This window comes from Hypanus sabinus, chromosome 11 (assembly GCF_030144855.1).
Source record: "Hypanus sabinus isolate sHypSab1 chromosome 11, sHypSab1.hap1, whole genome shotgun sequence".
In the NCBI taxonomy this organism is placed as follows: domain Eukaryota; kingdom Metazoa; phylum Chordata; class Chondrichthyes; order Myliobatiformes; family Dasyatidae; genus Hypanus; species Hypanus sabinus.
The window spans coordinates 51064084-51079895 of NC_082716.1; the positions used below are offsets into that span (position 1 = coordinate 51064084).

A 15812-nucleotide genomic window follows, 5' to 3' on the forward strand; every position below is an offset into this window, starting at 1 on the left:
ATAAGTAAAAGAGTCATTAACTAATTTAAAGGGTAAATTTCCATAAATTGGGACCCGTTTATTTAATGGAAACAATTCACTTTTATTAAGATTTAACTTATACCCAGAAAACTCACTAAATTGAGCCAATAATGATAAAACTGCTGGGATGGATTTCTCCAGGTTAGAAATGAATAGTAATAAATCATCTGCATACAAAGATAACTTATGAATATCTGTCCCACGATTAATACCCAAAATATTCTGTGATTGTCTGATGGCAATTGCCAAAGGTTCTAAGGCAATGTTAAATAGTAATGGACTAAGAGGACATCCCTGTCTAGTGCCCCGAAATAGGCGAAAAAAGGGAGATCTTTGATTATTGGTAACCACTGAGGCTACTGGAGTATGATAAATCAATTTAATCCATGATATAAATATCGGACTGAAATTAAACTTCTCCAACACATTAAATAAGTAAGGCCATTCAACTCTGTCAAATGCTTTCTCCGCATCTAATGAAATCACGCATTCTGAAGTATCATGTGAGGGAGTATAAACAATATTCAACAATCTCCTAATGTTAAAAAAAGAATAACGATTTTTAATAAAGCCAGTTTGATCATCTGAAATAATTTTGGGTAATACTTTCTCCAATCTACATGCCAGTAACAGAAAAAATCTTGGAGTCTACATTCAATAAAGATATAGGTCTATAAGAAGCACAATTAGTAGGGTCTTTATCTTTCTTCAATATTAGAGAAATGGAAGCTCTATAAAAAGATTGTGGCAAATTCCCTAATCTAATGGCCTCCTCAAAAACCTTACCTAACCAAGGGGAAAGAGTAGCGGAAAAAAATTTTAAAAATTCAACTGTATAACCATCTGGACCCGGTGCTTTCCCAGAATTCATTGAGGAAATAGCCCCTTTAATTTCTACATCCGTAATAGGAGTATCCAATATCAAAAGATCATCAGATGATAACCTTGGAAAATTTAATTTTCCAAGAAAATCAGACATGGTATTATAATCTTGAGGAAATTCAGATTGATACAGGGAGGTATAGAAATCTTGAAATGCCTTATTTATCTCATCATGATTAACTGTCAGATTCCCATTCTGCTGACCAATCTTAGTGATTTGACGTTTAACCAGAGCATTCTTCAATTGACTAGCTAACAGTTTACCAGATTTATCACTATGTATATAAATATCAGATTTAGTTTTCATTAATTGATTTTCAATCGAGGATGTAAGTAATAAACTATGTTCCATTTGAAGTTCAACCCTTTGTTTGTAAAGCTCCTTACTAGGAGCAATCGAATATTTCTTATCAATCTCTTTAATTTTATCAACCAATAAAAGAGTTTCCATCTTGATACGTTTCCTCAAACCAACAGAATAAGAAATAATCTGTCCACGTATATAAGCTTTAAAAGTGTCCCAAAGTGTTCCGCAGGAAATATCATCTGTAGAATTAGTTGAGAAGAAGAAGTCGATCTGCTCCTCCATAAATTTTATAAAGTCAGAGTCTTGCAACAAGGTAGAGTCAAATCGCCATTGTCTAGCATTAGAAGCTGTATCCGTAAATTTCATAGAAAGTAATAACGGAGCATGATCAGAGATAGCTATAATATCATAGTTACAACCGATTACCAATGGAATAAAACGAAGAGTCTACAAAAAAATAATCAATTCTTGAATAAGAGTGATAAACATGTGAGAAAAAAGAAAACTCTTTGTCATTAGGATACCGGAATTTCCAAATATCAAAAACTCCATTGTCAGTCAAAAAAGAGTTAATACAAGTGGCCGACTTATTAGGTAAAGTCTGAATAGATAAAGATTTATCCATCAGAGGATTTAAATAACAATTAAAGTCACCACCCATTATTAACTTATATTCGTTTAGATTGGGTAAAGAAGTAAATAAAGACTTAAAAAAGTCAGGACAATCCACATTTGGAGCATAAACGTTAACCAAAGCAACCTTTTTATTACAAAGTAAACCCGTAATTAACAAAAATCTGCCATTCGGATCCGAAAAAATATCATGTTGAACAAATGAAATAGAAGAGTCAATAAAAATTGAAACTCCTTTTACTTTAGCATTCGAATTTGCATGATACTGTTGACCCCGCCAAAATCTAAAAAAACGAAATTTGTCCTCCCTCCTCACATGAGTTTCTTGTACAAAAATGATATGAGCATTAAGTCTTTGGAATACTTTGAAAATCTTCTTTCGTTTAATTGGATGATTTAAACCATTAGTATTCCAAGACACAAAATTAATGGTCTGAGCCATAATTCTAAAATCAACCCTTTGGTATAGAAAGGGTTAACCAACTTATAAACTCATGCACCCGGAAGAGGAACAAAAGTAGTGAGAAGACCCGGAAGTGACGACAACACAGACATATTTGAAGTTCAAAAACAGCCCGAATAAAAAAACTAACACAAACTGGTACTAAAAAAATAGAATTAGAAAACAGACCATCCCCCCCACCCCCCGAGAAAAAGAGAAAAAGCCAAAATATGACTTAAAAAGAGAAAAAGTAAGACTAATCCTACCCCCATGTCAGCTGAAGAACACTCCATATAAAAAGGATATATATAAAAGAATCACCCCAACTTTAAAAATAAAATCGCTATAATAAAAACCATATTTCTAAGTATAGTTAGTTGTAAAAAGAATAAAAATATAATCACTAAAAAACAATTATAACTCGGGCTCTGGCCCAGACAAAACAAAAATTATTTAAGCTAAGATAAGCGATGCATTGTCTGGAAGAAACACGAAAAATATAAACATAATGCCATCTTAAGCAAAACCAAAAATCTTTTCCAAAAAACCACCATCTTAATCAAGGAAAAATTTACCTTCAAAGAATTAAAAATATACCTTCGAAGGAACAAAGTTAATAGACAAGTATGTAGTTAAATGATTAAAGTGTATAAGGCAAAACAATTAACATGACGCAAACACACTTCAACTTGAGTATAAAGTGTAGGATGAACCTACACCAATAACCAGATTATAATTCTGGTTTAAGAGATCGAGAGCCATCTTACACGATCAGAATCATTCATTTATTAAAGACTGGTGTCTGTAGCAGTAGGGAAGTTCTCCTCCAGATATTTTCTCACTTCTGAAGTTGAAAGGAAAACTTGTCGTGGAGCATTCGACGGAGAAATTCGAAGCTTCGCAGGGTATAGAAGCGCAGGTTTCAGATTTTTCTCATAACATTCAGCCATCAGCGGTTTAAAAAGAAGCCTTCTTTTTAAAAGATCTGAACTAAAATCTTCGATCAGGCGGAAGCAAAAATCTTTGATTTTAATCATTCCTAGTCGACGAGCTGCTCTTATAACTTGTTCTTTGTCATGTACATAATGGAACCGGACAATTACCACCGAAGGTTTGTCTGTAACACTCGGTGATCGACGCTGAATTCTATGTGCCCGATCCAATAAGGGGGGGTTATTCGGGAAAATTGTCGGAAACGCTTCTTTTAAAAGTTGAGCAAAATATTTCGAAGGGTCATCTTTTTCTATGCCGTCTGGAAGACCAAGTATACGTAAGTTCTGTCTTCTGGACCGATTCTCAAAATCGTCACTCTTGACTTTAAGGGCTTCCATCAGCTTAATGGTCGAAATTAAATCCTGTTGCAGTTTTCCAATAGTCAAATCTCGCTTCCGAGCATCTTCTTGCAGAGACGCAATAAGAGCTTGTTGCTGTTTAATTACTAAATCCGTCTTAACCATGTACTCTTGAAAAGCCTTTATATCTTCTTTAAAAAATTGTTGTAGTTCAGCAAATTTTTGATCCAAAACCTCCATAAACAATTCAAAAGTTAATGGTGTTTGTTGTGTCGGAGCCTGCTTTTTTCCGTTACCGTTCGGATTACATCCGGGATCCCGTCCCTTAGACCTGAGAGACATTTCTGTTTGCATATCATCAAAAGTTCACAACAAACTCTTGGCAGTAAATCCAAAAAAAAAGAATAAAGAAACTTTCGGTATAGGTAAAAATAAGCTGAATAAGGGTGATCAAAGGTTAAAAAAAGTAAAGGTTATGGAGCGAATCCAAAACGGTACTCACTCCATGAGCGTCTCCAGCTGACTCAAATGAGTTTTTATTAATGAATTAAAAGTAGAGTATGCTTTTTGGCATTCTCTATCTGATGACTCCCATATTTAAAATAACCATATCTAGTTAACATTGTGGCATTGTAACAGTGGCAATTAACTTCTTTAATAACTCATGAAGTAGAAAAGCAAATGCCTCATCAAAAATCTATTTACACCAGACCTCTACTGTTGTTCCTACATTACTCACTTTGTTAATTGAGATATGTTTTGCTCAATGAGAGCAGACTTCCTTAATATAATTTGAAGTGTTTTCGTCTGCCATTACCTAGCTGGATTACAAGCTTCAGGAAAGCTATGCATTGCATACTGCTGGTTTGCTGAAGCTGAAGGTGAAGATCACCCCACATGAAGTGGGGCCCGACCTAATCAGGCAGGGCATGGACTTTCAGCAGTCAGAAATTTCTAAGACCGTCCAGAACATATCCATCATTGAGAGCATGGTCTAACCTATTAGAACAATATGGTAAAGACATATCACTCAAGTCCTTTGACAGCTGTGTTTTGTGTATTTTTTCCCTCCATTTCCCAAGAGGCTGCCTTTCATATAATTTGACATGACTGGCACTAAATTAGGTTGTCAAGTTGCGCTAGTCATGTCAAATCAGCAGCATCTTTGTACAGGAGGATTGACTTCCAATGGGTTCTCCATTCAGCATAGCCAGTATACTGTCATATTAATTTTCAGATGACATAGTATAAAAGCTTTGTCTATTAGTTCTGCATGCATATGGTGGTAGTGCAGAATAAAAGGATAATGTGCTTTCCTGTTATATCTTCCAATCTTTCATTGAAAATGAAATAGCACGTAACCTTTGCCTTGCATTACTTTATTGGATGTGTTTTTACTGGTACATTAAGTTTGAGCTATAGACTTAATTTGTTTTAATTTCAGGCCCAATTTGGTCGACGATGGACAAAAATTGCAAAGCTGATTGAATCGCGGACAGTGCTGCAGGTGAAAAGTTATGCCAGACAGTATTTCAAGAGCAAGGTGAGTTTGGACAAAGATTAAAATTAATTTTTGACAGTTCTCTGTAAAGGAAGAGAATGTGTTGGAATATTATCCCAGTGGAGCAATAGCCTTTGGATACTTTATCCACAGGGGTATTGTTCATGTATAAGAGGTAGCATTACTGATGGAGAGAATTACAGAAAATTTGACGGTATGAGGACTTCCCATTTACTTTCTGACATGGCCTCTGTTACTACCACGGAGGTTGTATTCAGTTTAACATAGAAACATAGAAAATAGGTGCAGGTGTAGGCCATTCAGCCCTTTGAGCCTGCACCGCCATTCAGTATGATCATGGCTGATCATCCAACTCAGAACCCTGTACCTGCTTTCTCTCCATACCCCCTGATCCCTTTAGCCACAAGGGCCATATCTAACTTCCTCCTAAATATAGCCAATGAACAGGCCACAACTGTTTCCTGTGGCAGAGAATTCCACACATTCACCACTCTCTGTGTGAAGAAGTTTTTCCTCATCTCAGTCCTAAAAGGCTTCCCCTTTATCCTTAAACTGTGACCCCTCGTTCTGGACTTCCCCAACATCGGAAACAATCTTCCTGCATCTAGCCTGTCCAATCCCTTTAGAATTTTATATGTTTCAATAAGATCCCCCCTCAATCTTCTAAATTCCAGTGAGTATAAGCCTAGTCCATCCAGTCTTTCTTCATATGAAAGTCCTGTCATCCCAGGAATCAATCTAGTGAACCTTCTCTGTATTCCCTCTATGGCAAGAATGTCTTTCCTCAGATTAGGGGACCAAAACTGCACACAATAATCTAGGTGTGGTCTCACCAAGGCCTTGTACAACTGCAGTAGAACCTCCGTGCTCCTGTACTCAAATCCTTTTGCTATGAATGCCAATATGCCATTTGCCTTTTTCACCACCTGCTGTACCTGCATGCCCACCTTCAATGACTGGTGTACAATGACACCCAGGTCTCGTTGCATCTCCCCTTTCCCTAATCGGCCACCGTTCAGATAATAATCTGTTTTCCTGTTCTTGCAACCAAAGTGGATAACCTCACATTTATCCACATTAAATTGCATCTGCTATGAATTTTCCCACTCACCTAACCTATCCAAGTCACCCTGCATCCTCTTAGCATCCTCCTCATAGCTAACACCGCCGCCCAGCTTCGTGTCATCCGCAAACTTGGAGATGCTGCAATTAATTCCCTCGTCTAAATCATTAATATATATTGTAAACAACTGGGGTCCCAGCACTGAGCCTTGCGGTACCCCACTAGTCACTGCCTGCCATTCTGAAAAGGTCCTGTTTACTCCCACTCTTTGCTTCCTGTCTTCCAACCAATTCTCTATCCACATCAATACCATACCCCCAATACCATGTGCTTTAAGGTTGGAGGAGCAACCCCATATTCTTTCTGGGTAGCCTCCAACCTGATGGCATGAACACCAATTTCTCTAACTACTAGTAATTTCTACACCTCCCCTTCTCTCTTTTTGTCCATTTCCTATTCTGGTTCCCCTCTCGCCCCTTTTCTTTTCACCTGACTACCACCTCCCTCAGGTGCCTCTCCTTTCCAGTCTTGATGAAGGCCTGAAATGTTGACTGTTACCATAGATATTGCCTGACTTGCTGAGTTCCTCCAGTATTTTGTGTGTGTTGCGTGATACTCAATCTTTTATTTTTATGAGTTTGAGGGTAGGCTGTTTTCCTGTTTAATTATCACATATAATTTCTGGTTATACATACCTAAGATAACTCTATGCTCTAGCTGGATCCATTGTAGCCGACACAAAGTGATGCCATGGCTGACAGCAAGTAGCTTAAAGCAAATTGGGCTGGAATCTAGGACTACTGGTCTGCAAATTGTGAAACTGGATTAAAGTGAGTCAGGCAATGGCTAGAATTTTAAATATACATTTCTTCAAGGTACATAAAGCACATCACAAATGTGGTTCAATCATAGATTTCTCCTGTAGGAGAAATTAGATATATTAAACCTAAGGAAAAGGCTTATAAAGTTGATGGAAAGAGCAGTAAACCTGATGATTAGAGCACAATAGAATGATCAAAGATTGATAAAGAACATAGAACATGGAACAGTATAGCATAGTACAGGCCCCTTGGTTTATGATGTTGTGCCAACCTAAAACCTACTCTGTCAAGCTCTTTCCTGACCACATAGCCTTGTACTTTTCTCTCAACCATTTGTCTGTCTAAGAGCCTGTTAAATATCCCTAATGCATCTGCCTCTACCACCACCCCTAACATCGTGTTCCATACCACTTTATGTAAAAAAAACTACCTCTTGCAACATACATTACCCCATACTTTTCTTTTTTCCTCGAATCACTTTCAAAGTATCCCCTATCATATTAGATATTGCCACCCTGAGGAAAAGGTACCCACAGTCTCCTATGTCTATTCCTCATCATCTTGTACACCTCTATCAAGTTGCCTTTCATTCTTCTACACTGCAGAGGGAAAAACCCTAGCTTGGTTATTAGACATGTTCTCTAATCCAAACAACATCCTGGTTAATTACCTCTGCAGTCTCTACAGTCTCCCTATAATGAGATGATGAAAGCTGAACACAGTACTCCAAGTGTGGTCTAACCAGAGTTTTATGGAGTTGCAACTCTATCTTGCAGTTATTGGACTCAGTCCCCTGACTAATGACGGCCAACACACCACATGATTTACACCACCTCAATCATGCTATCAATTTGCATGACAACCTTAAGGGACTAGGACCCCAAGATCCCTCTGTTCCTCTGCACTACCACATCTCAGCCAAGCTCTGTATCTTGTCAATGTACCGTTGTAACGTACAGCAACCTCCTACAGTATTCACAACAGCACCAAACTTCATGTCATCTACAGATTTACTACCCTCCCTTCCACTTCATCTTAATTATTTATAAAATGACTTATGACTGTGTCTCTTACAGAAGAAAGAATAAAGAAAAGTTAAAAGAATTAAACAAATGTTCTGTTTTTTTCTTCATGGAAGAATGTATAGAAAAAGTCACAGAACTACTGGAGAACTAAAGATTCAGTGCAGATGAGGAAATAAAATACATCATTATTGATAATTATAATACTTATTATTACAAGTTAATGAGCCTGAAAACTGATATATTCCACAGACCTGATGATCTGTATTGTAGAGTTATGAAGAAGAAGCTATAAAGTCATTGAATGTTCTGGTTTCATCTTTTTACAATTCTAGATTCTAAAATAATACATGCAGATTGGAAGTAGCAAATATGGCCTCACTGTTTAAGAAACAGCAGAGTGAGAAAACAAAACCGTCAACTCGTCAGCTTTACATTGGGAGTACGGAAACTCTGGAATCTGTAATAAGGCAGGTGATATCAAGGCACTTATAAAGGAAAAAAATAAAATCAGAAAACACTAGAAATGCTTAGCAGTCAACCTGCATCAGTGCAAAGAGAAACAGCTTGCGTTTCAGGATGAAGATCCTTTGTCGGAACTGGAAATGAAATTGGTTACTGAGATACAGAGAGAAGAATCAGAATCTAATATCATTGGCATATCTTATGAAATTTGTTGTCTTGAGGAAGCAGTACATTGCAATACATAATAAAAAAAACTAAATGACACACATATATAAAATAAGTAATGCAAAAAGAGCAAGAAGAAAATATTGTAGTGTTCAAGGGTTCATTGTGCATTCAGAAATCTGATGGTGGAGGGGAAGAAGTTGTTACTGAAATGTTGAGTGTGTGTCTTCAGGCTCCTCCGTGACAGTAGTAATGAGAAGTGGGCATGTCCTGGATGATGGAGGTCCTTAATGATGGATGCTGCCTTTTTGAGGCATTGCCTTTTGAAGGTGTCCTTGATGCTGAAGAGTAGGGCCCCTGATGAAGCTGGTTGAACTTACAACTTCCTGCAGCTTTTTCCAATAAGAATCAGGTTTATTATCACCGGCATGTGACATGAAATTTGTTACCTTAGCAGCAGTAGTTCAATGCAATACATAATCTAGTAGACAGAGAAAATAATAAATAAAATAAAACATAATAAATAAACAAGTAAATCAATTACATATTTTGAATAGATTTTTTAAAAATGTGCAAAAACAGAAATACTGTATATTACAAAAATGAGGTAGTATCCAAAGTTTCAATGTCCATTTAGGAATCAGATGGCAGAGGGGAAGAAGTTGTTCCTGAAATGCTCAGTGTGTGCCTTCAGGCTTCTGTACCTCCTACCTGATGGTAACACTGAGAAAAAGGCATGTCCTGAGAGCTGGAGGTCCTTAATAATGGCTGCTGCCTTACTGAGACACCGTTCCCTAAAGATGTCCTGGGTACTGTGCAGTGGCCCTCTATACCAGACAGTAATGCAACTGATTAGAATGCTCTCCACAGTGCATCTATAGAAATTTGCAAGTGTCTTTGACATACCCAGTGTCCTGAACTTCCTAATGAAATATAGTCATTGTTGTGCTTTTTTTTTTGTAATAGCATTAATATATTGGGCCTAGGATAGATCTGCAGAGACGTTGGCACCCGGGAACTTGAAACTGCTCACCCTTTCCACTGCTGTAGATTCTTTCAACTTCCCCTTCCTGAAGTTCACAATCAGTTCCTTGGTCTTAACTCTGTTGAGTGCAAGGTTGTTGTTGCAACACCACTCAAACAACTGATCTTTCTTGCTCCTGTATGCCTCCCTGTCACCATCTGAAATTCTGTCAACAGTAGCTGTGTCATTGGCAAATTTTCAGCTGTGCCTAGCCACACAGTGATGGGCGTAGAGAGTGTAGAGCTTAGGATAAGCATTCATCCTTGAGGCGTGCCAATGTTGATTGTAAGCAAGGAGGAGATATTATTTTGTTCTCCCAGTAAGGAAGTCAAGGATCCATTGCAGAGGGGGTGCAGAGGCCCAGGTTTTGAAGCTTGTTGATTAGAACTGAGGATATGATTGTGTTGAATGCTGAGATGGTGTTGATAAGTGACGATGCTTTGTGTTCAGCACCAATGGGAATTATCAAATATATCCATTTCAGACTACTACAGCTGAAATCTACAGTCACAGCCATGGGTATTTCAGTAAGCAATATCATTTAAGATGTTTAAAAAAAAAACTATCGATACTCAACATAGGCGGACCCTAGACGACACACTTGTGTCATGAGTGCAATTCCCCTATAAGAAAATGGAAGTGGGGAAGGCACACAGGTGTACAGATATGATTGATATATAGTACCTGTATGTCAAATGATTTAAATGCAGAAGCCTTAGCCCCTACTCCTGACTACCCTGCTGGTGAAAGTACAGTCTCTGGAAAATAAAATTGAAGACCTCAGAGCAAGTTTGCGATACCACAGGGACATTAGGGACTGCGGTGTACTTTGCTTCACAGAAATATAGCTAATCTCTGCCCTTTCAGACGCAGTGTGGTAGTGCGAAGGCTTCACCATTCTCCTCAAAGCCAGGACAGCTCAGTCTTCTAAAGGCAGAGGAGGTGGTGTATGCATTATGATTAACTCATCAGAGTGCACGGATGTGTAGATAGGAAGGAAAAGGGAGTCCCTGAAGAGAGAGTATAGGGAGTCAGGCAGAAATCTGACAAGCAGAACCACCAGGGTAGTAATCTCTGGATTGCCCCTGTGCCATGTGACAGTAAAGATAAGAATAGGATGATCTGACAGATGAAGGCATGGCTGAAGAATTAGTGCAAAGGGCAGGGTTTCAAATTTCTGAATTGTTTCAGGATCTCTTCTGGAGAAGATATGCCCTGTACAAAAACGACGAGTTACACTTGAATGTGGTGGGCAGGTTGCTGGGGAGGGTTTAAACTAATTTAGCAGCGGGATGACAAATGGAGTGATAGGGCTGAGGATGGGGCAATTGGTATACAACTAGATTCAGTGTGTAGTGAGACCATGAGGAAGGTCAGGCAGAAAATAGAGCAAAATTACAGTAAGTGGCATGAGTTAAAGTATAACAGGGGGACAAAATCAAAAAGGTTGATGAATATAGGACTGAAGGTCTTATATTTGAATGCACGCAGTGTACAGAGTAAGGTAGATGATCTTGTAGTGCAGTTAGAGATTGGCTCTTCTGATGTTATAGGCATCCCTGATAGTCATGGTTGAAGGAAGGTCATAGTTGAGAGCTTAACACCCAAGAATACACATTGTATAGAAAGGACATTGTATTGAAAGGGTTGACTGTTTTCTAAATGGAGAGAAAATACAAAAAAAACTGAGGCGTAAAGGGACTTGGGAATCCAAGTGCAGGGTTCTCTGAAGGTTGATTTGCAGGTTGAGTCTGTGGTAAGGAAGACAAATGTGATGTCAGCATTCATTTCAAGAGGGCTAGAATATAAAAGCAGGGATGTGATGTTGAGACTTTATAAAGCACTGGTGAGGTCCCACACAGTATTGTGAGCAGTTTTGGGCCCTTTAGAAAGGATGTGCTGAAACTGGAGATGGTTCAAAGGAAGTTCACAAAACAATTCCAGTATTGAATGATGTCATATGATGAGCGTTTGATGGCTCTGGGCCTGTATTCACTAGAATTCAAAAGAATGAGTGGGGTCTCATTGAAACCTATTGAATGGTGAAAGGCCTTGATAGAGTGGATGTGGAGAGGATGTTTCCTGTGGTGGGAGAGTCTGAGACCAGAAGACACAGTCTCAGATAGAGGGAACACGAGGAAATCTGCAGATGCTGAAAATTCAGACAACACACACGAAATGCTGGTGGAACACAGGGCCTGGCAGCATCTATAGGAAGAAGCACTGTCGACGTTTCGGGCCAAGACCCAGAAGGGTCCTGACGAAGGGTCTCTGCCCGAAACGTCGACGGCGCTTCTCCCTATAGATGCTGCCTGGCCTGCTGTGTTCCACCAGCGTTTTGTGTGTGTTGCTCAGATAGAGGGATATCCTTTTAGAACGGAGATGAGGAGGAATTTCTTTAGCAAGAGAATGGTGAAACTTTGGAATTCTTTGTCATAGGCAGCTGTGGAGTCCAAGTATTTATGTAGATTCTAGGCAGAGGTTGATAGATTCTTGATTGGCCAGGGCATGAAAAGATGCGGGGAGAAGGCAGGAGATTGGAGCTGAGAGGAACATTGGATCAGCCCTGATGAAATGGCAGAGCAGACACGATAGGCCAAATGGCCTAATTCTGCCCCATATCTTATGGTCTTATCCACAGGCAGGTAGGCTCTGCTGGAAAAAAAATGAAATCAATTCCTTAGAAAGAGATGACATAGGATTGGAGAATGTGGAATCCGTGTGGGTAGACTTCAGGGGGAGGGCAAGGTGTCATAGATTACCCTGATGAGGAAGCTGAGTCTGGCTTGTGGGATCTTCCACAGGTCAGACCAGCTGAATGACCTGTTGATGGTGTCCTCCCATGTTGTCCAGCTTCCCTGGCAGCCTTGAGCCGTTGTTGTCATCTTGTTGCACTCCTGCTCTATCTTTGACACCTTCTCCACTACCAGGCATTCCTTTCTTTGAGGCCTTGGACCAGAAATGTGCTGCCTTCTCCCAGCCAAGTCCTGCATGTGCAGCCTGGACTCTACCAACAACCTCTTGGTGCTACAGCCCGCCGATGGCCTGGTCTGCTTCAACTTGAGCTCTCCATTTATGGCCAATATAGATTGGAGCATTAGAACTCCTCACCAATGGGTTGGTGGACTCCCTCAGCTCAGCGGTCAATCAGGTTTTCTCATGCTTGTATCCCAGGTTGATAGATCTTAATAACTGCTGCAACAAGTTCATCCTGAAGAGACCAGTGTCCAAGGTACACTGAGGTAGCCCCAGCCATTTCTGGATGTACAATTTGGCAATCCCATCCATCCTTCTGGCTATTGATAAAGGAATTTTATGCACTTTCTTTGGTACATCACCCTTTGGTACAGTGTGAACTGGAAGCACCATACTTTATACTTTATGGGTAGTTGGCTCTGGTTGATTCTGGCCAGGCCCTCTGCGAACTGTTTCTGTGCTACTTTTCCCGCCTGCCTGTTAGAGAGCTGTGCAGTGTACTGCCTCCCAAGGGTTTGGATGGGCTGCCTGGCAAACAATAGGATTTCCTCACCCCCTACAACAAATACAACAAAGGTCATGTCGCTTCTGATCCCTTTTGGAGGCATAAGCTTCACGACCTGGAGGGCTTGATCTTCATCCTTGCCCATGTTAGCAGCTTCTCCAGCCTCTTCAGCAGGCTTGTTGTGCATGTATCTGAAGGATGCTTGTGACATCATCCATATTGGCAGCAGTTTTGGACCCTCTATCTAAGAAAAGACGTGCTGGCATTGGACAGGATCCAGAGGACGTTCACAAGAATGATCCCAGGAATGATAGGGTTAACATTTGAGGAGCGTTTGATGGTTCTCCTCCTGTATTTGCTGGAGTTTAGAAGAATGGGGGGGGGGGGGATCTGATTGAAACCTATTGAATATTGAAAGGCCTACATAGAGTGGATATGGAAAGTATGTTTCCTGTAGTGTGGGACTCTGGGACCAGAGAGCACATCCTTAGAATTGGGGCCAAAAAATTTCTTTAGCCAGAGGATGGTGAATCTGTGGAATTTATTGCCACAGACGACTGTTGGAAGGGATGGGAAGAGCTCAGATAGTAGAGAGTACCCCTGTGGCCATCCCCCTCAGTAATTGTTATCTGGTTTTGGATGCTGTTGAGAGGGGTGACATGACAGAGGATGACCACGGCGATCAGGTCCCTGGCACTGAGCCTGGTTCCATGGTGCAGAAGGGAGAGAAGATGAGGAATGTGGTAGTCATAGGGGACTCCATAGTGAGGGGAACAGACAGGAGGCTCTGTCAGCCTCAGATAGAGGTACCCACATGATGTGTTGCCTCCCAGGTACCAGGGTACGGGATCTCTCGGATCAGGTACAGAGTATTCTGAAGGGAGGGGAAAAGCCAGAAGTCTTGGTACACATTAGTACCAATAACATAGGTAGAAAATGGGAGGAAGTCCTGAAGAGAGAATTCAGGGAGTTGGGTCAGTAGCTGAAAAGCAGGACCTCCAGGGTAATAATCTCAGGATTGTTGCCTGTGCCGTATGCTAATGAGTGTAGGAATAGCATGATCAGACATATTAGTGCGTGGCTGAGAGACTGGGTGTGGGCAGGGTTTTGGGTTCCTGTATCATTGGGGCATCTTCTGGGCAGGTACGACCTGTACAAAAAGGACAGATTATACCAGAACCCAAAGAGATCCAATATTTAACAGGCAGATTTAATAGAGCTGTTAGGGAGGGTTTAAACTACAAACCCCATTTCCAGAAAAGTTGCGATATTTTCCAAAATGCAATAAAAACAAAAATCTGTGATATGTTAATTCACGTGAACCTTTATCTAACTGACAAAAGTACAAAGAAAAGATTTTCAATAGTTTTACTGCCCAACTTAATTGTATTTTGTAAATATACATAAATTTAGAATTTGATGGCTGCAACACACTCAACAAAAGTTGGGACAGAGTTAAAATAAGATTGAAAAGTGCACAGAATATTCAAGTAACACCGGTTTGGAAGACTCCACATTAAGCAGGCTAATTGGTAGCAGCTGAGGTATCATGACAGGGTATAAAAGTAGTGTCCATCAAAGGCTCAGTCTTTGCAAGCAAGGATGGGTGGTGGCTAACCCCTTTGTGCCAAAATTCGTGAGAGAATTGTTAGTTCAAAAAGAACATTTCCCAACGCAAGATTGCAGAGAATTTAGGTCTTTCAACATCTACAGTACATAATATTGTGAAAAGATTCAGAGAATTCAGAGACATCTCAGTGTGTAAAGGGCAAGGTTGGAAACCACTGTTGAATGCACGTGATCTTCGAGCCCTCAGGCGGCTCTGCCTAAGAAACTGTCATGCTACTGTGACAATTATAGCCACCTGGGCTCGGGTGTACTTCGGAAAACCATTGTCACTTAACACAGTCCGTCGCTGCATCCAAAAATGCAACTTGAAACTGTATTACACAAGGAGGAAGCCATACATCAACTCTATGCAGAAACGCCGGCGAGTTCTCTGGGCCCGAGCTCATCTCAGATGGACCGAAAGACTGTGGTCAGATGAGTCCACATTTCAGCCAGTTTTCGGAAAAAACGGGCGTCGAGTTCTCCGTGCCAAAGATGAAAACGACCATCCTGATTGTTATCAGCAAAAGGTGCAAAAGCCAGCATCTGTGATGGTATGGGGGTGCATCAGTGCCCATGGCATGGGTGAGTTGCATGTATGTGAAGGTACCATTGACTCTGAGGCTTATATTAGGATTTTAGAGAGACATATGTTGCCATCAAGGCGAAGTCTCTTCCCGAGATGTCCATGCTTATTTCAGCAGGACAATGCCAGACCACATTCTGCACGGGCTACAACAGCATGGCTTTGTAGACTGAGTGTGTGTGCTTGACTGGCCTGCTGCCAGTCCAGATCTATCTCCTATTGAAAATGTATGGCGCATCATGAAGAGGAGAATCAGACAACGGAGACCACGGACTGTTGAGCAGCTGAAGTCTTATATCAAGCAAGAATGGACAAAATTTCCAATTGCAAATTTACTACAATTAGTATCCTCAGTTCCAAAACGATTAAAAGGAAAGGTGATGTAACACAATGGTAAACATGCCTCTGTCCCAACTTTTGTTGAGTGTGTTGCAGCCATCAAATTCTAAATTAGTGTATATTTACAAAATACAATTAA

General features: G+C 40.3%; 1 protein-coding gene across 1 annotated transcript in view; it reads left to right on the plus strand.

The window, feature by feature from the left end:
- The window catches only part of mysm1 (Myb-like, SWIRM and MPN domains 1), a 122290-nt gene that overhangs the window by 41061 nt on the left and 65417 nt on the right, over positions 1-15812 (plus strand). The window contains exon 7 of the mRNA XM_059984320.1: positions 5022-5120. Coding sequence (XP_059840303.1) covers positions 5022-5120 — 99 coding nt within the window. The remainder of the gene's footprint in view (positions 1-5021; positions 5121-15812) is intronic.